This window comes from Accipiter gentilis, chromosome 36 (genome assembly GCF_929443795.1).
Source record: "Accipiter gentilis chromosome 36, bAccGen1.1, whole genome shotgun sequence".
Taxonomy (NCBI): domain Eukaryota; kingdom Metazoa; phylum Chordata; class Aves; order Accipitriformes; family Accipitridae; genus Astur; species Astur gentilis.
The window spans coordinates 912,370-938,938 of NC_064915.1; the positions used below are offsets into that span (position 1 = coordinate 912,370).

Consider the following 26,569-nt stretch of genomic DNA (forward strand, 5'->3'; position numbering starts at 1 on the left):
GCTGAACGAGGGGAGGGGGCCGGTGAAGCGGGGGAGGGGGGTGGTCCCGGTGCGTTGAAGGGGCCCGGTGGATGGGGGGGGGGTGTCCCGGTGGATGGAGGGGGGGGGTCCTGGTGTATTTGAGGGGGGTCCTGGGGCACTTGGGCGGGGTCTCGGGGCATTTGAGGGGGGTCTTGGGGCATTTGGGAGGGTCCTGGGGCATTTGAGGGGGGTCCTGGTGCACTGGGGGGGGAGGGAGGGGGGATGGGACACCCCAGTCCCAGTGCTCGGGGACACCCCCCCCCCCAGTGACGTCGCACGGGGGGACACCCCGGTGCTGTCGCACGAGGATGGTGGTGCATGGGGACACACACACACACACCCCCCCGGTGCCGTTGCACAAGGATGGTGGTGCGTGGGGACCCCCCCCCGGTGCTGTCACACGAGGATCCTGGTGCACAAGGACACCCTGGTGCCGTCGCACGAGGCCGGTGGCACGCGGGGAGACCCCCCCCCCCCCCCCCAGTGCTGTCGCACGAGGATGGTGGTGCACGGGGACACCCCGATGCCATCGCACGGGGACACCCCAGTCCTGGTGCACAGGGACACCCTGATGCCGCTGCAGGAGGCCGATGGTGAACGGAGACGCCCCGGTCGTGGTGCGTGAGGCTGGTGGTGCACGGGGGGGTGCCCCCATCCCGGTGCACGAGGACACCACCCCCACCCACCCCACCCCCCCCCCCGATGCACGGTGACACCCCGGTCGCGATGCCCAGCGAGGCTGCTGCACGGCGGAGCTGGACGCACGGGGGGTGGGGGACGGGGGTCCTGCGGCTCCTGGTGCACGGGGTGGGTGCGATGCACGAGAGACGATGCACGAAGAGAAGAGAGAGGGGCCAAAAAAAAAAAAAAAAAGGAGGGGGGGGACACCCCGGCATGGTGCACGGGGGGCGGATGCTGTTGCACGGGGAGGTGTCGCACGGGGAGCTCCGGTCCTGGTGCATGGGGAGGCGTTGCACGAGGGCTGCCCCGGGGCCTGGTGCACGAAAGAGGCTGGTGCACGAGGGAGGTGATGCACGAGGAAGGTCCGGTCCCGGTGCACGAGGAGGCTTGCGCACACGGGCGGCGGGGGAGGAAAACGTGATGCACGAGGGAGGTGATGCACGAGGGAGGTCCGGTCCCGGTGCACGAGGAGGCGATGCACGAGGGCTGCCCGGTGCGTGGTGACGTGATGCACGAGGGGAAGGTCCGGGCCTGGTGCGCGAGGAGGCTGGTGCACGAGGGGTGGTGATGCACGAGGAGCTGATGCAACGAGGGGAGGTCCGGTCCTGGTGCAAGGAGGGTGATGCACGAGGAGGTGGGGGGGAGAGGGTCGGCGGAGGTGGGGGGGGGGGGGGCTGGCCTGGTCCTGGTGCATGGGGAGGTGATGCACGGGGAGGTCCGGTCCTGGTGCACGAGGAGGTGCCGCACGAGGGATGCCCGGTCCTGGAGCACGTGAAGCTGTTGCACGAGGCCGCCCTGATCCCGTTGCACGAGGCCACCGTGATCCCGATGCACGAGGGGCCCCCCCCCCCCCGCCACCGCCGAGTCTCGCTGCACGATGAGCCGGTGCACGAGGGCTTGGCTTGATCCTGGTGCACGAGGAGCCAATGCACGAGGCCAGCCCAGTCCCGGTGCACGAGGCCGTCCCGTTCCCGGTGCACAAGGTCGCCCCAGTCCCGGTGCACAAGGAGCTGTTGCACGAGGAGTCGGTGCACGAGGCCTCCCCGCCCCCCATTGCACAAGGACCCGATGCACGAGGAGCTGATGCATGAGGCCACCCCCGTCCCGGTGCACGAGGAGCCGTTGCGCGAGGCCGCCTTGTTCCCATCACACGAGGAGCTGTTGCACGAGGTCTCCCTGCTCCCCTTGCCTGAGGAGCCGTTGCACGAGGAGCAGTTGCCCGAGGAGCCGTCGCACGAGGCCTCCCTGTCCCTGGTGCCCGAGGCACCCTCGCACGAAGCCTCCCCGCTCCCGTCGCACGAGGAGCCCTTGCGGGAGGCCGCCCCGCTCCCGTCGCACGAGGAGCCCTTGCGGGAGGAGCCGTCGCACGAGGAGCCCTTGCACGAGGCCGCCCCGCTCCCGTCGCACGAGGAGCCCTCGCACGAGGGCCGCCTCGTCTCGCACGAGGCCGGGGCAGGAGGTGGGGATGGGGGGGGGGGGGATCTCCTCTGTGTCCCCCCCCCCTCCTCCCCGCCACCTTCCCTTCCGCCTCCTCTTCCCCGGGGGTCGCCGGGGGCCACCGCCAGCCCCGGGGCGGGGGGTTGGGGGGGTCCCGGTGGCCCCCGGGGCGGGTGCTAGTGCTCAGCAGCGGGGCCGCGCAGCTCGCCGTTGGCCGTGATCGGGGGTGGCGGGGGCGGAGGCGGGGGTCGCGCGGGGACCCCCCCGACCCAACTCACACCCGGGTCTGCTGCACCCACGGCGGAAAGCTGCCTCTCCTGCAAGGCACCGAGGGGGCTCATTCACCCCCCCTGTTCCCCGCTCCCCCCCAAAAAAAAAAGTCTCCCCAAATGTCCCCAAGTCACCCACCACCCCACCACCCCCAACCCTGTGCCACCCCCCCCCCCCAGCTCCCCGACGCGGTGCGGCACTCACCTGCGACAGCTCGGTGGGACCCTCCGGTGCTGGTAGGACACCCCCCCCCCCCCCCCAAATGTCCCCCGTCCCCCCCGTCCCCCAGCCCCGGACAGGACATGGCACAGGGACGCGCGTGTCACCTCCCCCCCCCCCCGCCCCCAGCCCGGGTGAGGTGAGATGGGGACAGACACGAGACACGAGGATGGAGACGAGGCGGGTGACGGCGGGCGCCAGCGCTGGGGGACGGTGGGTGGCCCCCCCCCCCCCCCCCAGCCACCCCCAGAGGGGACGGTGACCCTGTTGTCCCCACTGTTGTCACCCCCATGGGGGACATAAGCAGGACAGGGACAGCCCAGAACCATGTCCCCGAGGGGGACATGGGGACACAGGAGGGACAAGGGGACACCCTGGATCCATGTCCCCAAGGGTTCCCGGTGTCCCTGGGGGACACAGAAGGGAGAGGGGGACACTCTGGATCCATGTCCCCAGGGGTTCCCAGTGTCCCTGAGGGACAGGGGACATAAGGGGGACATGGGGACACCCTGGATCCATGTCCCCAAGGGTTCCCAGTGTCCCTGATGGACATGGGGACGTAAAAGGGACATGGGGACACCCTGGATCCATGTCCCCAAGGGTTCCTGGTGTCCCTGGGGGACACAGAAGGGAGAGGGGGACACTCTGGATCCATGTCCTCAAAGGTTCCCGGTGTCCCTGGGGGACACAGAAGGGAGAGGGGGACACTCTGGATCCATGTCCCCAAGGGTTCTCAGTGTCCCTGAGAGACATGGGACACAAGAGGGACATGGGGACACTCCAGATCCATGTCCCCCAAGACTCCCTGGTGTCCCAAAAGACACGGGGACACCCTGGGCCCATGTCCCCAAGAGGATATGGGGACACAGAAGGGACATGGGCACACAGAAGGGACATGGGCACACCCCAGGTCCATGTTCCCAAAGGTTCCCAGTGTCCCTGGGGGACATGGGGACACAAGACGGACATGGGGACACCCCGGGTCCATGTCCCCAAGGGTTCCCGGTGTCCATGGGGGACATGGGGACAATCTGGATCCACGTCCCCTGAGATAGACAGGGGACAAGGGACACCAGGAGGGGACAAGGACGTCCCCGTGGCATGTCCTGGCCACAACACAGAAGGGTCAGGGACACCCCGGATCCGTGTCACAGAGGTGCCGGGGGGACATGGCACAAGGAGAGGGAGATGGGGACATCCCAAATCCGTGTCCCCTGGGACGGATCGGGATGGGGGATGCCGGGGAGGGGACAAGGTCCTACCAGGACACAGGAGGGGCATGAGGACACCTGGGGAACGTGTCCCCAGGGGGAGAGAGGGACATGGGAACACCCTGGCTCCATGTCCTCAAGGGTTCCCAGTGTCCCTGGGGGACATGGGGACACAAGAGGGACATGGGGACACATGGATCCATGTCCCCAAGGGTCCCCAGTGTCCATGGTGGAACATGGGGACAAAAGAGGGACATGGGAACACCTTGGATCCATGTCCCCAAGGGTTCCCACTGTCCTGGGGACATAAGGACATCTCGGATCTGCATGTCCCCAAGGGTTCCCAGTGTCCCTGCAGGACATGGGAACACCCTGGATCCATGTCCCCAGAGGTTCCCAATGTCCCTAGGGGACACAGGGACACAAGAGGGACATGGGGACATGCAAACATCCATGTCCCCAGGGGTTCCCCAGTGTCCTGGGGACATGGGGACATCTCAAATCCATGTCCCTGAGGGCTCCCAGTGTCCCCAGGGAAACATGGAGACACAAGAGGGACCATGGGGACACCACAGATCCATGTCCTTAAGGGTTTCCCAGTGTCCCTCAGGGAACGTGGGGACACAAGAAGGACATGGGTGACCCTAGATCCATGTCCCCAAGGGTTCCCAGTGTCCTGGGGACATAAGGACACCCCAGATCTGCGTTCCTAAGGGTTCCCAGTGTCTCTGAGGGACATGGGGACACAAGAGGGTCATGGGGACACCTCAGATTCATGTCCTTAAGGGTTTCCCAGTGTCTCTTAGGGGACATAAGGACATGGGTCACCCTAGAACTGTGTCCCCAAGGGTTCCCGGTATCCAGAGGACATGGGGACACTCCAGTACTGTGTGTCCCTAAGGGTCCTTAGCGTCCCTGCGGGACATGGGGACACAAGAGGCACATAGGGACACCTGGATCCATGTCTCCAAGAGTTCCCAGTGTCCCTGGGGGACACAGGGACAGAAGAGGGGCATGGGGACGCCCAAGGTCCATGTCCCCAAGAGTTCCCGGTGTCCCTGAGGGACATGGGGACACAAGATGGTCTTGGGGACATCTGGATCCATGTCCCCAAGAGTTCCCAGCGTCCGTGAGGGACATGGGGACACAAGATGGTCTTGGGGACATCTGGATCCATGTCCCCAAGAGTTCCCAGCGTCCGTGAGGGACATGGGGACACAAGATGGTCTTGGGGACATCCTGGATCCATGTCCCCAAGGGTTCTCTGTGTCCCTGGGGGACACAGGGACACAAGAGGGGAATGAGGACACCTGAGGTCCATGTCCCCAAGAGTTCCCGGTGTCCCTGAGGGACATGGGGACACAAGATGGTCTTGGGGACATCCTGGGTCCATGTCCCCAGTGTCCCTGAGGGACATGGGGGCACAGGAGGAACATGGGGGACACTCCAGCATCGTGTCCCCAAGGGTTCCCTGATGTCCCCTGGATGCTACCTAGGGGGAAGGGGAATGGGGACAGGGACGGGGACGGGAGGACCCACCTGGCGTGTCACCGGAGGCCGAGGGTCCCGTGACAATGGCAGGGCTGGCCCGCGCTACCTGACGGACAGCTAGGATGAAGAGAGACACGGGGGTCAGGGCCACCGCGGGGGGACACGCTCGTCCCCGCGGGAGGGGTCGGGGGGGGGGGTGTCTTGGGGACACGCTGTGTCCCGGTGGTGGCCTTGGGGGGGGTGAGGGTGGCCCTGAGGTGGCTGGGGGTGACCCCAACCCAAGGAGGGGGTCCGTCACCGGCTCCATCACTTGGTGGGGGGAAGGAAGGTGGACTTGGGGACACGCTGGTGGCCCTGCTCCTAGGCTGGGGAGGGGGAGAGGATGACGGTCCTGTGGCTCTGTCACCCCCCCCACCATGTCCCTCCAGTGTCCTCCCTGGAGGTGGCCCTGTCCCCCACTGGGGGTGACCGCGTCACCCCGGGGATGGCCCTGTGCCCCCTGGGGGGGGGTGTCACTTTGTCCCCACAGGGGTGGCCATGTTCTCCCTGGGGGTCACTTTGTCCCCACAGGGGTGGCCCTGTCCCCACTGGGGATGGCCCTGTGCTCCCCAGGGGTCACTTTGTTCCCCCTGGGGTGGTCCTGACCCCCCCCCCAGAGGTGACCATGTCCCCCCCCCAGGGGTAACTGTGTACCCCTGGGAGTGGTCCTGTCCCCCAGAGGGGTCCCCATGTCCCCCCCCCAGGGGTAGCTTTGTCCCCACTGGGGATGGCCCTGTCCCCCCCCAGGGGTGACCATGTCCCCCCAGGGGTGACCCTGTCTGCCTTGGGGGTGGCCCTGTCCCCCCCCACATCCCCCTGTGGGTCACCAGATCCCTCCTGGGGGTGGCCCTGTCCCCACTAGGGGTGGCCCTGTCCCCCCCCCCAAGGGGAGGCTGTGTCGCCCCCCCTGGGGTCCCTATTTCCCAAGGGGTGACCATATCCACCCCAGGTGTCATCCCTCCCCGAGGTTGGCCCTGTGTCCCCCCCGCCCCCTATGGGTCCCCAGATTCACACCCCCCCCCCCAGGACCCCCTGTCCCCCCAGGGATGGCTCTGTCCCCCTCTGCCCCCCCCCCCCAAGGGTGACCATATCCACCCAGGGGCCACCGTGTCATTGTCCCCCCCCCAGGCATCCCCATGTCCCCTCTAGGGATGGCCCTGTCCCCCTATATCCCCCATAGGTGACCATAGCCCCCCCCATAGGTCACTGACCCCCACCAGAGGTGCCACTACCCCCCCCCCAGGAGTGACAATCCCCCCCAGGGGTCCCCATACCCCCCCAGTACCCCCCGCCCAGAGATGCCAATCCCCCCCCCCGGGGTGCCCACCCTCTCCCAGCCCTGCTCATAGACCCCCAATTCCCCCCACCCACACCCCCAGGGCTGCCCATACCCCCCCCCAAAGGGTGTCCCCACCACCCCAGGGCTGCCTATAGACACCACCCCCCCCCCCCAATACTCCCCCAAGGGTGCCCATAACCCTCTACGGGTGCCCATGCCCCCATCCATGGATGCCCACACACCCCCCCCCCCAGGGGATGCCGATAACCCCCCATGGGTGCCCACATCCCTCTTAGGGTCCCAATAACCCTCCATGGGTGCCCACAGACCCCCAACACCCCCCCCCCCAGGGGTGCCCAAACCCCCACCCATAGGTGCCCATACCCTGCCCGCCCCCCCAAGAGTGCCCATACCCCACCTGGGGTGCCCATAGACCCCCCCCCCCCCCCATGCCCATACACCCTGCTAGGGGTGCCCATACCCCTACCCATGGGTACCCTTAGGGATACCCCCACCCGTGGGTGCCCCAGGTTCTTGCGTGTGTGTCCCCCCCCCGGGCCCCGCCCCCAGCGCGGCGTGGGATGGCCGATGTCACACGGAGCAGAGCAATGACATTGTAATTTCCACCTGAGCGTCGAGCAGCCGCCGCCGGCCCTCGGGGGGGTCGTGGGCGCCCAAGTGATCCCTGCGCAGCTCCTGCTCCACCAGCATCAGCCTGCGGGGCCAGGCTTCACCGGGGTCACGCTGCCACCCCCGGGGGGGCACCCCGGGGACACGGGGACACCCCCCGGGGTCCCGCTGCCACCCCCGGGGACGCCCCTCGGGGACACAAACACACACACCCCCCCACACACACCCCCACACACACACCCTGGCTTCACCGGGGTCATGGGGACACCCACAGGGACAACCCCAGGGACACCCCAGGTCATGGGGACACCCCCAGGGACACCCTAGGGACACCCCAAGGACATGGGGACAACCCCAGGGACACCCCAGGTCATGGGGACACCCCCAGGGACACCCTAGGGACATCCCAGGTCATGGGGACAACCCCAGGGACACCCCAGGTCATGGGGACACCCCCAGGGACACCCTAGGGACATCCCAGGTCATGGGGACACCCCCAAGGACACCCTAGGGACACCCCAAGGACATGGGGACAATCCCAGGGACACCCCAGGTCATGGGGACACCCCCAGGGACACCCTAGGGACACCCCAAGGACATGGGGACACCCCCAGGGACACCCCAGGTCATGGGGGCACCCCCAGGGACACCCTAGGGACACCCCAAGGACATGGGGACAACCCCGGGGACACCCCAGGTCATGGGGACACCCCCAGGGACACCCTAGGGACATCCCAGGTCATGGGGACAACCCCAGGGACACCCCAGGTCATGGGGACACCCCCAGGGATACCCTAGGGACATCCCAGGTCATGGGGACACCCCCAGGGACACCCTAGGGACACCCCAAGGACATGGGGACAACCCCAGGGACACCCCAGGTCATGGGGACACCCCCAGGGACACCCTAGGGACACCCCAAGGACACGGGGACAACCCCAGGGACACCCCAGGTCATGGGGGCACCACCAGGGACACCCTAGGGACACCCCAAGGACACAGGGACAACCCCAGGGACACCCCAGGTCATGGGGACACCCCCAGGGACACCCTAGGGACACCCCAAGGACACGGGGACAACCCCGGGGACACCCCAGGTCATGGGGACACCCCCAGGGACACCCTAGGGACACCCCAAGGACACGGGGACACCCCCGGGGACACCCCAGGTCATGGGGGCACCCCCAGGGACACCCTAGGGACACCCCAAGGACACGGGGACAACCCCAGGGACACCCCAGGTCATGGGGACACCCCCAGGGACACCCTAGGGACACCCCAAGGACACGGGGACAACCCCGGGGACACCCCAGGTCATGGGGACACCCCCAGGGACACCCTAGGGACACCCCAAGGACACGGGGACAACCCCGGGGACACCCCAGGTCATGGGGGCACCCCCAGGGACACCCTAGGGACACCCCAAGGACATGGGGACACCCCCAGGGACACCCCAGGTCATGGGGACACCCCCAGGGACACCCTAGGGACACCCCAGGTCATGGGGACACCCCCAGGGACACCCTAGGGACATCCCAAGGACACGGGGACAACCCCAGGGACACCCTGGGTCATGAGGACAGCCCTGGGGATGCTTCCCAAGGGCACACAGACACCCTGGGGACACCCCGGGGACATCCTGGGTCATGGGGACACCCCAGGGATGCCCCCCCCTGAGACGTGCTGCCAACCCCAGGGAGACATAGGGACATTGGGACAGACCCAGGGACACCCAGGGACATGGGACAACCCCCAGACAACCCCTGGGAACATGCTGCCACCCCCAAGGACACCAAGGGACACCCTGGGGACACATGGGGACATGGCAGGGACAGGCTGCACTGGGGGTCACATTGCCACCATGCCAGGGACATGCAGGGACAGGAGGGGACACCCCCATGTCCTGCTATGTCCAGGTATCCCCCATGCCCCTTTGTGTCCCCATGTCCCTCTGTGTCCCCATGTCCCCCTGTGTCCCCATGTCCCCCGCCTCCCTCTGTCACCCATGTCCCTATATCTTCCATGTCCCTCTACCTCCCTCATGTTCCTGTCATCTCCGTGTCCCTCTATGTTCCCCCGTGTCCCTATAATCCCATGTCTATGTCCCCCATGTCCCTCTGTGTCCCCATGTCCTTCTGTGTCCCCCTCCACCCCAGATCCTTTATGTCTATCTATTACCTCCAAGTCCTTCTATGTCCCCATGTCCCCCTGTCCTTCATGTTCTTCTGACTCTAATGTCCCTCTGTGTCCCCATGTCATCCATGTTCCGCTGTCCCTCTGTGTCCCCATGTCATCTATGTCCCTCATGTCCCTCTGTGTCCTCAAGTCCCTGTGTCCCCATGTCATCCATGTTCCACACATCCCTCATGTCCCTCTGTGTCCCCATGTCATCCATGTTCCACTACATCCCTCATGTCCCTCTGTGTCCCCATGTCATCCATGTTCCACTACATCCCTCATGTCCCTCTGTGTCTCCATGTCATCTATGTCCCACTGTCCCTCATGTCATTCTGTGTCCTCAAGTCCCTGTGTCCCCATGTCATCCATGTCCCACTACATCCCTCATGTCCCTCTGTGTCACCATGTCATCCATGTTCCACTTTCCCTCATGTCCTTCTGTGTCCCCAAGTCCCTCTGTGTCCCCATGTCATCTATGTCCCACTGTCCCTCATGTCCTTCTGTGTCCCCATCATCCGTATTCCACTGTCCCTCATGTCCTTCTATGTCCCCAAGTCCCTCTGTGTCCTCATGTCATCCGTGTTCCACTGTCCCTCTGTCATCTATGTCCCTCATGTCCTTCTGTGTCCCCCAAGTCCCTCTGTGTCCCCATGTCATCCATGTTCTGCTACATCCCTCCTGTCCCTCTGTGTCCCCATGTCCCTCACGTCCTACCCTGCCCCCACACCCCTCAAGTTCCATCAGACCTCCCCTCACCCCCCTCTCCCTCCCCAACCCCCCCAGCGTCCCCGGTGTCCCCTCGCTGTCCCCGGGGCCGGGTCCCTCCCTCACCTGCCGATGATGCTCTTGATCTGGGAGTCCTTCTCTGCCTGCTGCTGCCGCAGGCGCTTCTCGCTCTGCTCCAGGCGGTGCTGGTACTGCAGCAGGATGCGGCTCGTCTGCTCCTCCTGCGACACCAGGCGCCGCTCGTACTCCTCCAGCTTGCGGTTGGACATGTGCAGCCGCTCCTTCAGCGAGTGGATCTCCTCCTCGTACTCCTTCACCTGCCACAGTCCACACTGCAGGGCACTGGTGGCATCTCCCCATCCCCACCACGCCCAGACACCCGGGTTCCCCTCCAATGGTGACACCTGAACACCTGGGTCCCCACCACTGTGACACCCAGACAGCTAGGACCCCCAGTGGTGATGGCCAAACACCTAGGTCCCCATGGTCATGAACAAACATCTAGGTCCCCACCAAGATGACACCCAAACACCTGGGACCACCCGTGGTGACACCTGGGACCACCTCTGGTGACATCTGAACACCTAGGTCTCCACCAAGATGACACCCAAACAGCTGGAACCACCTGTGGTGACATCTGAACATCTAAGTCCCCACCAAGGTGACACCCAAACACCTGGGACAACCCATGGTGACACCTGGGTCCCCACCATGGTGACATCCAAACACCTAGGTCTCCACCAAGTTGTCACCCAAACACCTGGGACCACCACAGTGACACTTGGACACCTGGGTCCCCACCATGGTGACATCCAAACAACTAGGTCTCCAACAAGATGACACCCAAAGAGCTGGGACCACCCGTGGTGACACGTGGGTCCCCACCACAGTGACACCCAAACACCTGAGACCACCTGTGGTGACACCTGGACACCTTGGTTTCCAGCATGGTGGCAGCCGGACACCTGGGTCCCCCCTGAAGTGATGTCCAGACACCTTGGTTTCCACCACAAGTGATGCCTGGACGTCTGGGTCCGTCAGGGTCATCTGGGACCTGGATGCTTGGGTCCAGCAGGATCACCTCCTGCGGCCTGGACACTTGGGTCCAGCAGGGTCACCTCCTGCGGCCTGGACACTTGGGTCCAGCAGGGTCATCTTCTGGGACCTGGACACTTGGGCCCATCAGGGTCATCTTCTGGGACCTGGACACCTGGGTTCCCAGGACCCCTGCCCCCCTGCAGCTCTGGACACCTGGGTCCGTCGATGGTCCCTACCCGGTCCAGCCGGCTCTCGTCCATGGACTTGGAGTACTCCTTGAGCTTGTACTCCTCGCGCTCGATGTGGGAGCTCTCGATGTCGGCCGAGAGGTGCGGCATGTTGGACACCCAGGCCACCGTGCGCTCTGCCGCCGGCATCACCGGGTTCAGCGTCGACGGCGTCTGCGAGGCCTGGGGGGGACGTGGTGGGGGCACGAGGACAGGCTTGGTCCTTCTCGTCCCCATGACATGTCCCCGCAGCAGCCCTCCCTGTCCCCGCCGTGTCCTGTGTCCCCACGTCTCCCATGTCCCCCCACAGCCTTACCATGTCCACCCATCACCATCCTCATCCCCATCCCATCACCACCTCATCCCTATCGGCGTCCCATCATTGTCCCCATCCCATCTGCATCCCTGTCCCCATTCCGTCCCCATCACCCACCTGTTGAGGCCCCGCACCATGACTGCAGGTCAACATGTCCCCGTGTCCTGCATGTCCCGCCATGTCCCCACAAAGTCCCCCATGTCCATCCATGTCCCTCCATCCCCACCATGCCCCATGTCACCCATGTCCCTCTGTGTCCCCATCCCCACCATGTCACCCCGCATCCTCCACGTCCCTCATGTTCCCCCATATCTCCACGTCCCCAGGTTCCCCTACATCTCCCACATCCCTCATGTCCCCATGTCCCCCATATTCTCCATGTTTCCCACAGCCCTCATCTTCCCACCATGTCCCCTATATCCCCATGTCCCTCCACGTCCCCACTAAGTCCCCATGTCCCCATATCCTTCATGCTTCCCATAGCCCTCACGTTCCCACCATGTCCCCTATGTCCCCATCCCTACCCTATCCCCATGTCCCTCACACCCTCCGTGTCCCCCATCCCCACCATGTCCCCATGCCCTCCAGCCCTACCATGTCCCCCGTCCCCACCATGTCCCCATGTCCCCCCATGTGTCCCCCCACCTGCTTCGTGACCGGCGGCTTCATCCCAGCCACCGACGCCTCCTTGGCCAGGGAGGGCTGCCGGGAGCGGGGGGGTCCGTAAGCCGGTTCGGGGGACGCCAGCAGGTTCCCGCTGGCCGGCCGCGGTTTGGGGGGCACCCCCAGGGCCGCCGGCCCCGGCCCCCCACCTTTCCCCGCCCGAGCCCCCCGAGGGGTGGGGGGCGGGGGGGCCCCGATGGTGATCTGGGGGGGGGCCAGGCTGTCCTGCAGGGAGAGCTGCCGCCGGCCGAAGTCCCCCCCCGGCCGGGCGAACTCGTCGCTGTAGCTGTGGCTGTGGGTGATGTGCTTGGGGGGGGGAGCCGCCAGCTCCTCGCTCTTGCTGTACCCGTGCAGGGGGGGGGCGAAGGGCCCCTCACCCCCCGGCTCGGGTCCTCGCAAGGGTCCGTCGGCCGCCAAATGAAAAAGGGGGTTCTGGAAGGAGAGGGGGACCCGCAACTGCGGCCCCCCCGGCTCAGGTACCCCCAGGCGAGGGGGGGCCAGGCTGGAGGCGCTGCCCTGCGAGAGGCGGCCGGGACGCAGGCCCCCTCCGGCCCCCCCTGGGGCTGGACCACCGGCGGCGAGCAGCTCGGCGGGCAAACTAGGGACGCTGTCAACGCGGCCGTCTTGAAGGTCCAGCATGGAGACGCTCTTGCCCACCCCCAGAGCCCCCCGGCCCCCCTCGGGCTCCGTCAGGTCGGAGCTGCTGGTGCAGTAGGCGGGGGAGGAGCGGGCCAGGGGGGGGCGGCTCAGGACCAGCACCTCCTGCGGCCCCTTCTCCTGCGGCGGGGAGGGCAGGCGGGGCACCTCCATGGAGCTGGGGGGGATGGGGGTTAAGGCGGGGCCAGGACCTCCGGTGAGGTGGGGCCAGAGAGAGGTCTCCATCCCAGTCCCATCTCCATCCCCAACCCCATTTCATCCCCATCCCATCCCCACCTCCATCTCCATCCCCACCTCCATCTCCATCCCTATCTCCATCTCCATCGTCTCCATCTCCATCGTCTCCATCTCCATCCCTATCTCCATCTCCATCGTCTCCATCCCCATCCCCATCTCCATCCCCATCCCCATCTCCATCTCAGTCTCCATCCCCATTTCCATCCCCATCCCCATCTCCATCTCCATCCCCATCTCCATCACCATCCTCAATCCCCATCCCTATCCAATCCCATCCCATCACCACCTCATCCCCATCGGCATCCCATCATTGTCCCCATCCCATCCGCATCCCTGTCCCCATTCCGTCCCCATCACCCACCTGTTGAGGCCCCGCACCATGTAGGACTGGAGGTCAACAGAGCTGCGGGGGCAGAGAACGGGTGACCACGGGGACCCACGGGGAGGGGGGGATACCCCAAGTGAGACTGAGGGCCACTGGGGTGACATGGGGGGACACCACGGGGACATTGGGGGACACAGTGGGGGGGACATGGGGTGGCATGTGGAGGTATCACAGGGTTGTGGGGGTACCATGGGGATGTGGGGGGACACAGGGGAGTTCTTGGGGGGGTCTTCACCTGTTGAGGTCGCGGACGAGGTAGGGCTGGAGGTCGGCCGAGGGCCCCCGCAGCACCAGCCCCTTGGGGGGCAGCCGCTCCCCCTGGCTCGGCTGCCGCTGCAGGTGGGGGTTGCGCAGGGCCACGCTGATGTCCGTCAGCAGCCGGGGCAGTGGGCCCAGCTTCAGCAGGGCCTCCTGGGGGGGCAGGTCATCCATGCATCCCCACCCCCCCACCCCAGCATCCCAATAACCTCCCCTGCGGGTGTATGTGGGGCCTGGGACTCCAATGGCCATGGGGGACATGGGTGGATAGGACCCCAATGACCACCTCTGGGTGGGCACAAGTGGATGGCACCCCAACAACCTCCCCTGGTGGGACACGGGGGGCTGGAACCTCAATGACCTCCCCTGGTGGGACACGGGGGGCTGGGACCTCAATGATGTCACCTGGGTGGATAGGACCCCCATGACCTCCCCTTAGGGGGCAGAGGCGGATGGGACCCCCAAATGCCCCTCTAGGGGCACCCAGATGTCCAGGATGCCAAAATCTCCCCTGGGGAGAACCTAGGCATCCAGGCCTCTGATCGCCCCCCAGAAGAGGACCTACGTGTCCAGGTGACACGCCCCTACCACGGGGGTCCCAGGTGACTGGGGTACCTTGCTGAGCTGGGACATGACCTCCCAGAGGAGAGCGTGCAGGGTGGAGAGCTCGCGGCCCAGGTCGATGTAGCCCTCGAAGCTGGTGCTGTTGGTGAGGGTGTCCAAGTTGGAGATCTCGTAGAGGAACTGCTGCATGCTGGTCCACTCCAGCTCCAGGAACTCATTCATGAAGGCCATGTACTCCTCCTTGCTGCCAAACCTGTGGCCAGGCACTCAGCAGGGTCTGTGCTGCCCCCCCCCCCCCCATGGCTGTTGTCCCCCACCACTGGCCTTGCCCACCCTCTGTCCCTTCTGTCCCTTCGGCTTCCAGGCATCCCTTCATAAAGCCACGTCCGGCATTCATCCAGCTCTGCTGTCTGTTTTCCACCCATCTATTCACCAACTCATCCATCCATCTTCCTTCCATCCATCCTCCTTCCTTCCATCCATCCATCCTTCTGCCCAACTCATCCATCTACCAACTTATCTGTCCATCTTTCTTCCTTCCATCCATCTATCTTCCATCCATCCATAAATCCATCTATTCATCCTTCTGGCCACCAAATTCATCCATCCAACTCATCTGTCGATATTCTGCCCATCCAACTCATCCATCCATCTTACACCCATCAACTCATCCCCCCACCTTCCATGCATCTAGCCATCTTCTGTTCCTCCATCTTCCCTCCATCCACCACCTCACCACCCATCCACTCACTCATTTCCCACTCATCATCCATCAAATCATCCATCTTCTGTTCATCTGTTCACCTTCTCTACGCATCTATTCATCAATTCATCCATTCATCCACCAACTCAGCCAATCATTTTCTATCTATCCTTCTTCTGTCCATCCATCAACTCATGCCTCCAACTTCTGCCCATCCATCCATTCATCCAGCTATCTCCCATCCATCCATCCATCCATCCATCCATCAGCTCATCCATCCACCTTCTACATATCTATCCATCTTCTGTCCATCCATCAACTCATCCATCCATTTACTCTCCATCTACCCATGAATCCGCCCATCCATCCACCCATAGACCTACGGATCCACCTTCCCTCCACCATGCCTCCATTCTTCTCCTCACCCACCTGTGTCCCCCACCATCCCTCCTCCCTCCACCTGACCACTGTCATCCACCACCATCCCTCCCTCCTTCACGTTGGGCGCTCACTTGGTGAAGTTGGCCAGGTTCTGGATGACCTTGGCGATGAGGGTGAGGGTGCGGGCAGTCTGCTCGTCGGGGTACTCCTGCATGAGGCCGAAGAGGCTGGGGGACATCACGGCGGGGCAGAGGAACCGCAGGAAGAGCGAGGCGCTGATCAACCGGTCGGCGATGTCCTCGCGGCCCCGCTCAGCGCATCGCAGCCGCCACGAGGCGAAGACCTCCTTCAGCTCCCGTGGGAACACGCTGTGTGGCAGGGTGAGGCACGGTCAGGGACCCGTGGTGAGGACGCCAGGGGATGTCCCCAGCCCCAAGGACTCACCAGTGCGAGTTGACCACCTTGCACAGGGCGAGCTCGCAGCACATGCGGAGGTTGGCCTGGTGGTCAGCCAAGGTGGAGGCCGAGCACTTCATGGGGTCGACCTCACAGTTCTCCTCCGACTCATACAGCGCCCGGATGAACTCGCCTGGGTGGGGACAGGGACATCAGAGCGGACAGGGAACCACCCCACCGTCCCACAGCCAAGCCAGCCCAACAGGGATATGGCCATGAGAAGGGACCACCCAACCATCTCATGACCGTGCCAATGGGGACCTGGAAGTGAACAGGGGCTGGGGACCACCCAACTGTCCCATGGCCAGACCACCTTAATGGAGACATTGCGATGAGAAGGAACCACCCAACCATCCCCTGGCCACACCAACATGATCATAAGAAGGGACCACCCAACCATCTCATGACCATAGCAATGAGGACACAGCCATGAGAGGGGACCACCTAACTGTCCCACAGCCATGAGAAGGGACCACCCAACATCCCATGGCTATGCCAGTGGGGATAGAGCCATGAGAATGGACCACCCACCATCCCACAGTCATGCCAAAGGGGACAGGGCAATGAGAACGGATCACCCAACCATCCCATGGTCGTGCCCATGAGGACCTGGCTACGACCAGGGACTGGGGACCACCCAGTTGTACCCTGACGGAGACCTGGCCGTGAGAAGAGACCACCCAACCATCCCACGGCCATGCCAATGGGGACATGACCCATGTGTGGGGACCACCCACCGTCCCACAGCCATGCCAATGGGGCCCTGGCCATGATGGGGACCCTTGGCCATGACAGGGACCCCCCCCCCAGTGCCAGTGGAGCTCACCGATGGCATCCTTGAGGTATTTCTGGCCGATGAGTTTCAGGTACTCCTCTATGGCTTTCGTGGCGAGGGTGTTTTCCCGGAAGATCAGGTGCTCCCGGTCCATGAAGCGATCCACCTCCGTCATGGCCATGTCCGACAGGAAGTCCTGCCCACGGCCGTCAGGGCAGCCCAATGCCTGCCTGCGCCCTGGCAGCCTGGCCAGGCTGGCTCTGCCCACCCTCCATGCTCCCTTGTGTCCTGCTTCCATCTTCTGTCCATCCATCCATCCATCCATCTGTCCGTCCTCCATCCATCCACCCATCTGTCCTACTATCCATCATCCATCTGTCCTCCATCTGTCCTCCATCTATCCTTCCCCCATCCTCTATCTATCCATCCTCCATCCCTCCAGCCACCCTCCATGTCTGTCCTTCATCCAACCTCCATCTGTCCTCTATCCCTTCTCCATCCATCCCTCATCAGTCTGTCCATTCTCTTCCAACCACCCTCCATCCATCCATCCTCCATGTGTCCTCCACCCATCCTCCATCCATCCTCAATCCTCCATCCAACCCTCCATCTCCCATGTGGCTGTCCATCCTCCTCCTTCTGTCCATCCCTCCGTCCATCCCTCCATCCATCCTCCATCTGTTCTCTATCCATCCTCCATCCCTGCTCTATCTGTCCTCTCTCCGTCCTCCATCTGTCCCCCATCTCTCTGTCCATCCTTTTCTGTCCATCCTTCTCCATGTGTCTCTCATCTATCCAACCACTATCCATCCTCCACCTGACTCCCAACTGTCTGTCCATCCTGCTGCATCCATTCTCCATCCATCCATCCTCCATCTGTCCTCCATCCATCCATCCATCCGTCCTCCATTCATTCTCCATCCATCCATCCTCCATGTCATCCATCCATCCTCCATCTGTCATCCATCCATCCATCCATCATCCACCCATCCTTCTTCCATTCATCCATCCATCCCTCCATCCTCAATCCTCCACCCCACCTCCACCCCCTCCTTCTCCACCCCTCCCCACCCCCCCAGCCCCCCCACCTTAGCCTTGCCGGTGCTCTGCAAGATGTGCACCAACGCGCAGGCCACCTCCTCCTTGCTCTTGACGCTGAGCACGGGCTCCAAGACAGCGCAAAGCATCCGGTAATTGTTGGTGACGTACTCGGCGAACTCTTTGTAGAGCTCCATGGGGAGGATGCTCATGGTCTGGAAGCGGCTCTTGACGCGGAGAGCCGGACAACCCGCCTTGCTCTTGCTGCCGCTGGGTTGGCTGAGCGGGTACCACTGCTCGGCGAAGTGCCGACCGGTGACGCTGGCGATGGGGATGCTCACCATCCCTACGTAGTTACTCTTGTCCTTCTTGCGTTTCTTGTCGGTGTCCTTGTAGAGGTGGAGGCGGATGGTGCGGACGGCCGGCAGGTTGTTGAACTCAAAATGTTCTCCCCAGAAGACGTTGTCGGTGCGCGCCTTGCTGGTGGTGCGGGCGTAGAGCATGTCATCCAGGCACAGCTCGCAGTAGTAGCGTTTCTTGGGGGGAAGGTCTCGCGCCTCGATCACCCACAGCTTCAGGACATTGTCCACCCGCCGGCTGTTGTCCTGGGGAGGGGTGGGAGGGAGGGAGGTGAGCAGGGGACGTGTGGACAGCTGGGGGTGAGGACATCCCGGTGTGGGATGTGGAGCGTGGGGGAGCGCAGGGCGGTGGGAGAGACAGGGGCAGGGAGAGCTGGGGGTGGGGGCAGATGGGGACAGTGACCCTGGGGCAGGGGTGACACCAGGGGAAAACCCCAGCGGAGAGTGGCCACCAGGACCAGTCACGCCAGGACACGGTGACCCCAAGGGCCAGGGTGACCCCTGGGGACATCACCACCAGTGACCACCTCCATCCCCACCAGCTAACCATCCCATTCCCACCCATTGAGCATCCCATCCCCACCAGCTGACCATCTTCACCAGCTGACCAACCCCATCTCTACCACCTGACCATCTCCATCCCCACCAGCTGACCATCCCCTCCCACATCAGCTGACCATCCCCACTAGTTGACCACCTCTACCAGTTGACCAAGTCCTTCTCCACCAGTTGGCTATCCCCATTCATACCAGCTGACCATCCACACCAGCTGACTATCCGCATCCCCACCCCCACCAGTTAACCATCCCCATCCCTATCACTTGACCATCCCCATCCCTACCAGCTGACCATCCCCATCCATACCAGTTGACCATCCCCATTCCTACCAGTTGATCATCCTCATCCCCACTAGCTGACCATCAACATTCCCATCAGTTGACCATCCCTACCAGCTGACCATCCTCATCCATACCAGTTGACCATCTTCATCCATACCAGTTGACCACCCTCATCCCCACTAGTTGACCATCAACACCCCTACCAGTTGACCATCCCCATCGCCACTAGCTGACCAGCCCCATACCTACCAGCTGACCAGCCCCATCCCCACCAGCTGACCAGCCCCATCGATACCAGTTGACCACCCTCATCCCCACCAGTTGACTAGCCCCATCCCTACCAGTTGACCGTCTTCATCCCCACCAGTTGCCCACCCTCATCCTCACTACTTGACCATCCCCATCCCTACCATTTGACCGCCCCCGCGGCGATGACACCCTCACCTTGTTGGGCTTCACCGCCCTTTGCAGGTTCTCAATCCACTTGTCCCTCTCGGCGGCCGAACGGCAGGCAAAGCACTTAGTCCCCGAGGCCGTGGTCACCTGCGGGTGATGGCCAACGAGTGACCAAATGCCACGGTGATGGCCCAGGAGGGTGATGAGAAGGGCCAGACCGTACCTCGAAGCAAAACTCCTGGCCCAAGATGCTGCTGTGCACCGCCTTGATGATGGAGTCCTCATCCAGGTTGAGCTCCAGCGCTTCGGCCGCGCTGCTGGGGCTCAGCAAGGACTCATGGGAGTGCGACTCCTTGAAGCTCTGCATCAGCCGGGCCCTGTGGGGACACGGGGGGGGGACGCTCGGGGGGGGGTTGGCAGGGTAAGGAGGGGGATGGGGGAGGTGCCCAGGGGGGTGCCGGTGGTGGTGGTGGCGGCATGCGAGCGGGGGGTGACGGTGGCAGTGGCGGGGGGGGGTACCTGGGGCATCCGCGCGGGACCTGGGGACACGTCCACGGCGCCGGGACGGACAGAGAGAGACAGAGTCAGGGCGGGGGCGGGTGGGGACACGGGATGGGACATGGGGGGGACACACACGGGAGCGACCCCCACACCCCAACCCCCAACATCACCTCCCCAGGGGACGCAGGCATCAGCGGAGCGCTCCACCCCCACCCCAAAGCCAGAGGGGACCCAGATATTCGGACACCCCCCCCTCCAGCCAAAAGCGACCCAGGCATCCGGCCCCCCCCCCCCCAAAACAGGGGTCCCATGCATCTGGGCCCCCCAGACAGAAGAGACCCAGGCATCCAGCCCCCTCAAAACAGGGGGACCCAGGTGTCTGGCCCCCCCAAAACAGGGGGTTCTGGGCATCTGGGCCCCCCTGCCAAAGTGGACCCAAGCATCCAGCCCCCCCAAAGCAGGGGTCTCAGGCACCCAGCCTCCCCAAAACAGGGGGACCCAGGTGTCCAGCCCCCCAAAACAGGGGTCCTAGGCATCTGGGCCCCCCAGCCAGAAGAGACCCAGGCATCAGCCCCCCCAAAACAGGGGGACCCAGGCATCCGGCCCCCCCCTCGCACTCAGCAGCCGGTGCAGGTGAGCCACCCCCAGGCGCTATATTTAGCCCCGGGGCTGCGTAAGCAGCGGCCCCGCCACGTCCCCGTCCCCGTCCCCGTCCCCACGGCCACGGCTCCCGGCTGCCGTCACCGTCACTGTGTCACCGGCACCCAGCGTGGCGGGGGTGGCACGGCTAAAAATACCTTGGCGAGCGGGCACCCCCCCCTTTTCCTGTAGGGACAAGGGACAACCCTCCCCAGGGGACATCCCAAGGGACAAGGGTCGTCGTCCCCCAGGGCATCCCCCTGGGAACAAGGGACATCTTCCCAGGGGACATCCCCCCCCCCCCCCCCCAGGGCATCCCCCTGGGGCGGGGGACAAGGGACATCCTCCGGGGGACATCCCAAGGGACAGGGGACGGGGGATGCTGCTGGGGACAGGGGACACCGCAGGGATGCTCCTTGGGGACAGGGGATGAGGGACACCCCCCTGTTAGGGACCACTGAGGATTAAGGGGACAAGGGACCCCTGGAGCAGTGAGGACCCAGGGAAAGGGACAAGGGACTCCCTTGGGGACAAAGGGACAGAAAACCCCTGCAAGCAGGAACCATCTCCCTGGGGACATGGGACATCCCAGGGGACAAGGAACCCCCCAGGGACCAGAGACATCCTTAGGCGCATCCCCAGGGGACAGGAGACCCCATCCCCTGGGGACCAGGTCCTGGAGAAAAGGGACATTCCTGGGGACAAGCGGCCACCCCGGGGACAAGTGTCCCCCCTCTGGGGACAGGAGACCCCATCCCTGGGGACCATCTCCCCAGGGACAAGGGGCATCCCTGGGGACAAGGAACCCCCCTGGGGACAGGAGACCCCATCCCTGGGGACAATGTCCTGGAGAAAAGGGACATTCTTGGAGACAAGCGGCCACCCTGGGGACAAGGGACACCCCCCTGGGGACAGGAGACCCCATCCCTGGGGACCATCTCCCCAGGGACAAGGGGCATCCCTGGGGACAAGGAACCCCCCTGGGGACAGGAGACCCCATCCCTGGGGACAATGTCCTGGAGAAAAGGGACATTCTTGGAGACAAGCGGCCACCCCGGGGACAAGGGACACCCCCCTGGGGACAGGAGACCCCATCCCTGGGGACCATCTCCCCAGGGACAAGGGACATCCCTGGGGACACCAGGGACATGGGACAACCCCCCCCGCCACCACCACCTCCCTGGGACAAGGGACCGTACCCCATCCGCAGCTCCGGTGACGGTGACGCCGGGCCGGGTGCCAGGCCGGATCCTGCGCCCAGCTCCCACCCACCGGCTCCGGCTATAAACGGCGCCGGCGCCGCCCGCCACCTGCCCGGCCACCCGGTCCCCAACGTGTCCCCAAGGCGGGGGACGATGACACGGCAAGAACCCGCTTTGCAGAGGGTGGGGGAGACCTGCCCCACATGGGGATGGGGCGGACCAGCCCCATACGGTGACACTGGGGACACTGGGGACCTGCCACACAAGGGGACAAGGACATTGGGGACCTGCCCCATATGGGGACACTGGGGACATTGGGGACCTGCCCCATATGGAGACAGTGGGGACATTGGGGACCTGCCACACATGGGGACAAGGACATTGGGGACCTCCCCCACATGGGGACACTGGGGACCTGCCATACATGGGGACAAGGACATTGGGGACCTCCCCCATATGGTGACAGCGGGGACATTGGGGACCTGCCACACATGGGGACAAGGACATTGGGGACCAGCCCCATACGGTGCCACTGGGGACATTGGGGACCTGCCCCACATGGAGACACTGGGGACCAGCCCCATACAGTGACATTGGGGACACTGGGGACCTGCCACACATGGGGATGGGGACAGCAAAGACCTGCCCCATATGGGGACAAGGACATGGGGGACCTTGCCCACATGGGGACGTTGGGAACAGTGGGGACCTGTCCCACATGGGGACAAGGACACATTGGGGACCTGCCCCACACAGTGACAGTGAGGACACTGGGGACCTGCCCCACATGGGGACACTGGGGACAGCAGGGACATTGGGGTCCTGCCCCACACGGGGGATTGTCCCTGTGTCCAGCTGGAGGACGCCTGGACCGGCCACCCCCACACGGAACCTGGGGGCATTCAGGGAACGGGGACATCCCTGTGCCCAGCCTGGGGACACAGGGGAGCAGGACTGTCCCCAGCCCCAGAGTGGGGACATCCAGAGGCCAGGACTGTCCCCATGTCCACCCTGATGCCACCTCGGCCACAGGATCGTGCCCATGTCCACTCTGGTGCTACCTGGGCATCAGGACTGTCCCCATCCCCAACCTGGGGACACCCAGAGACCAGGACTGTCCGAACATCCATCCTGGTGTCACCTGGGCAGCAGGACCGTCCCTGTCCCCAACGTGGGGACACCCAGAGATCAGAACTGTCCCCATGCCCACCCTGGTGTCACCTGGGCATCAGGACTGTCCCCACATCCACCATGGTGTCACCTGGGCATCAGGACTGTCCCCATGCCCAATTTGGGGACACCCAGAGACCAGGACCATCCCCACGTCCACCTTGGTGCCATGTGACATCAGGACCGTCCCTGTCCCCAACCTGGGGACACCCAGAGACCAGCACCGTCCCCACGTCCACCCTGGCGCCACCTGAGCAGGACCATCCCCACGTCACCCCCCTCAACCCCCAACCTCCCCCCATCCCCAGACCATCCCCGCATCCTCCTGGCTACCCCCCCGCCGTGTCCCCGAGGTGTCCCCGGAGGTGTCCCCGCGTTGTCCCCCACCTGTCGTGGTCGGCGCTGCGGAAGCGGGGCAGGATCTGCCGGAAGCTGCTGGTGCGGTCGAGCTTGGGTTGGCTCTTGGTGCGCTTGATGGAGCTCTTCAGGCGGCGGCTCAGGAAGCCTTGCTGGGGTACAGGCGGCTGAGGGGGGGCCGGGGGGGGGCCGGGGGGGGCCGGGGGGGGTCAGGGGGGTTGGGAGGTTTTGGGGAGGCGGCGATGGGGACGGACGGGGTAAGCGTAGTGACGGGCAGCATGGGACCGGGGTTGGCACGGCGATGGGTTGTAGGGGACCGGGGTTACCGTGGCGATGGGTAACATTGGTCCGGGGTTACCGTGGTGACGGGTGGTCTAGGACCAGTTTTACCATGATGATGGGTTGTATAGGACTGGGGTTACCATGGCAACGGGCGGCATAGGACCACGGTTACCATGGTGACAGGCAATATAGAGGCATGGTTACCACGGCGATGGGCAGTATAGGACTGGGGTTACCATGGCGACAGACGGCATAGGACCGGGGTTACCATGGCGATGGGTAACATAGGACCGGGGTTACCATGGCAACAGGCGTGTGGAGGAGCGGGGGGGGGTGGGTCTGGGTAACCGTGGTAACATGCGTGTGCGGGGAGGGAGGGGGGAGTGCGGTGACATGGGAGGGGGGTCACCGGGTGGGCAGGGCCAGGGTAACCATGGCAACGGGGATGGGCAGGACCACGGTAACCGTGGCAACAAGGATGTGCAGGACCAGGGTAACTGCAGCAAGACGCACGTGCAGGACCACGGTAACCACGGCAACAGGCATGTGCAGGGCCAGGGTAACCATGGCAACAGGCATGCAGGACCATGATAGCCACGGTGAACATGTGTGACGGTAACCGCGGCAACAGGCGTGTGCATGGCCACGGTAACTACGGTGACGTGCGGATGGGCAGGGCCTGAGTAACCACAGCAACACACGTGTGGGACCAAGGTCGCCATGGCAACATACACACGCAGGACCAGGCTAAGCGCGGTCACACACACGTGTGTGCAACCATGAGGGCAGGCGTGTGCAGGACCACGGTAACCATGGAGACGTGGGAGCGGGGCAACCGTGACGACATCTGTGTGCAGCATGGGGTAACCACGGCGACATACGTGTGCCGGATGGAGTAACCGTGGTGACATAGGCATGGGGTAACCACGGCAACTTGTGGTGCAGGATGGGGTAACCACAGCAACACAGCAACACGCGTGTGCAGGATGAGGTAACCATGGCAACATACATGTGCACAATAGGGTAACCACAGTAACGCGCGTGTGCGGGATGGCGTAACCATGGCGACATACATGTACAGGATCGCGTAACCACAGCAACACGCATGTGCAGGATGAGGTAACCATGGCGATATACACGTACACGATGGGGTAACCACAGCAACACGTGTGTGCGGGATGGCGTAACCATGGCAACATACATGTACAGGATCGGGTAACCACGGCCACACGCGTGTGCAGGATGGCGTAACCATGGCGACATACACGTGCAGGCTGGCGTAACCACGGCAACGCGCGGGGACCTACGGCGACACGCATGTGCACGGGGAACGGGTGCAGCCCCACCGTAACCACGGCAACAAGCGTGTGCGAGACCACGGTAACCACGGCAACAAGCATGTGCGGGGGGGGGGACACACGACCCCAACCACGCCAACACGCGTGGCCGGGAATCAAAGCGACCGCGACGCCGGGCGCGTACGGGACGACCGTAACCGTGATGACAGGCGTGTGCGGGACGACGGTAACCGTGGCGACAGGCGTGTGCTCACCGAGGGCCGGAAGGGGGGGGCAGGCGGGGCGTCCATGTTGATGCTGTACTGCTTCCCCCCGGGGACGCTCTTCCTGCGGGAGCGGCCGCCGTGGTAATCTGGGGGGGACGGGGGGGACGGGGGACGAGGGGGGGACAGGAGCCTGAGGGGACAGCGGGGACAAAGACGAGGGGGGGGGGGGGGGAACGACGGGACACGGGGGGAGGGGGGGGGACAGGGGGGACCCCCACATCCCCCCCCCCTTCCACTCGCTGTGGGGTTATGGCAGCGGGGACCCAGGTGTCCGGGGAGAATTTGGGGGGGGCCCAGGTGGTCTGGGGGGGGGGGGGGGGGAAGGTGTCCAGGCAGAATTTGGGGGGGCCCAGGTGGTCTGGGGGGGGGGGAGTATGGGGGGACCCAGGAGCCCTGGGGGAGGGGGCACCCAGGCATTCAGGGAGAATTTGGGGGGGCCCAGGTGGTCTGGGGGGGGGACACCCAGGAGTCTGGGGAGAATCGGGGGGGGCCCAGGCGTCCTGGGAAGGGTATGGGGGGGCCATGGGGTCACCCCAGTGTCAGGGAGGGCCCCGAGGGCCTCCCTCCCTCCCCCCCCACCTCCCAGCAACCCTCGGGGTCCCCTCCCCCCCTCCCCCCTCCCTCTGCCCCTCCCCCCGTCCCTCCCCTCCGTCCCCGACGTCACCCCCCCCCCCCGCTCACCCCCCCCCGAAAACCAAGGGACATCCCTGTGCTCCTGGGGTCCCCCAAACTCTGCCTCCCCCCCCAACATCCCCTGAACTGCCCCCCCCAACTCTCTGCCCCCCCCAAATCCCCTTAACTCTGCTCCTGACCTGGGGGTCCCCCTAATTCTGCCCCCCCCAAATTCCACCCCCCCCCCAATACCCTTTACTCCACCCCTGGTCATGGGGTCCCCTTAATTCTGCCCCCCCAAACCTTGACCCCCCCAGATCCCCTTAACTCTGCCCCCTCCCAATATACCCCTAATTCTGCCCCCCCCGAGACCCCCCTAAACTCTCTCCCCAGTCTTGGGGTCCCCTTAACCCTGCCCCCCCATACACCCTCAATTCTGCGCCCCCCAGCACCCCCCCAAACTCTGCCCCCCCCCTCCCTGAGACTCCCCAAATTCTGTCCCCAATTTTGGGGCCCCCTTAACTCTGACCCCCCCATATACCCTTAATTCTGCCCCCCTCAACTGCCTCTAAACTTGGGGTCCCCTTAACTCTGACCCCCCCATATACCCTTAACTCTGCCCCCCCCCCCCGTCCCCAATCTTGGGGTCCCCTTAACTCTGCCCCCCCAATACACCCTTAACTTGGACCCCCCCCCAAACTCTACCTCCAATCTTGGGGTCCCCTCACCCCCGACACCCCCTCCCCTCCAAGACCCCCCCACCCCCCT

The 26,569-nt window shown here is 64.4% G+C and overlaps 1 protein-coding gene across 19 annotated transcripts in view; it reads right to left on the reverse strand.

Moving 5' to 3' along the window:
* Window positions 1–2,281: 2,281 nt before the first annotated feature.
* SYNGAP1 (synaptic Ras GTPase activating protein 1) overlaps window positions 2,282–26,569 on the reverse strand; it is a 30,582-nt gene continuing 6,294 nt past the window's right edge. For 2 of the 19 annotated variants that reach the window (XM_049792769.1, XM_049792775.1), the window contains 18 exons: window positions 25,178–25,250; window positions 23,374–23,491; window positions 19,994–20,013; window positions 19,698–19,851; window positions 19,523–19,621; window positions 17,931–18,485; window positions 16,894–17,038; window positions 16,056–16,200; window positions 15,743–15,979; window positions 14,579–14,780; window positions 13,941–14,116; window positions 13,682–13,723; window positions 12,409–13,240; window positions 11,457–11,630; window positions 10,288–10,499; window positions 7,276–7,376; window positions 5,379–5,447; window positions 2,282–2,456 (listed from right to left, as the gene is read on the reverse strand). In XM_049792769.1, coding sequence (XP_049648726.1) covers window positions 2,323–2,456; window positions 5,379–5,447; window positions 7,276–7,376; window positions 10,288–10,499; window positions 11,457–11,630; window positions 12,409–13,240; window positions 13,682–13,723; window positions 13,941–14,116; window positions 14,579–14,780; window positions 15,743–15,979; window positions 16,056–16,200; window positions 16,894–17,038; window positions 17,931–18,485; window positions 19,523–19,621; window positions 19,698–19,851; window positions 19,994–20,013; window positions 23,374–23,491; window positions 25,178–25,250 — 3,488 coding nt within the window. In that variant the 3' untranslated portion in view covers window positions 2,282–2,322. Of the gene's footprint in view, window positions 2,457–5,378; window positions 5,448–7,275; window positions 7,377–10,287; window positions 10,500–11,456; window positions 11,631–12,408; window positions 13,241–13,681; window positions 13,724–13,940; window positions 14,117–14,578; window positions 14,781–15,742; window positions 15,980–16,055; window positions 16,201–16,893; window positions 17,039–17,930; window positions 18,486–19,522; window positions 19,622–19,697; window positions 19,852–19,993; window positions 20,014–23,373; window positions 23,511–25,177; window positions 25,276–26,569 lie in introns of all 19 variants that reach the window. The other 17 variants (XM_049792766.1, XM_049792774.1, XM_049792764.1 and 14 more) reach the window with 14 other exon arrangements.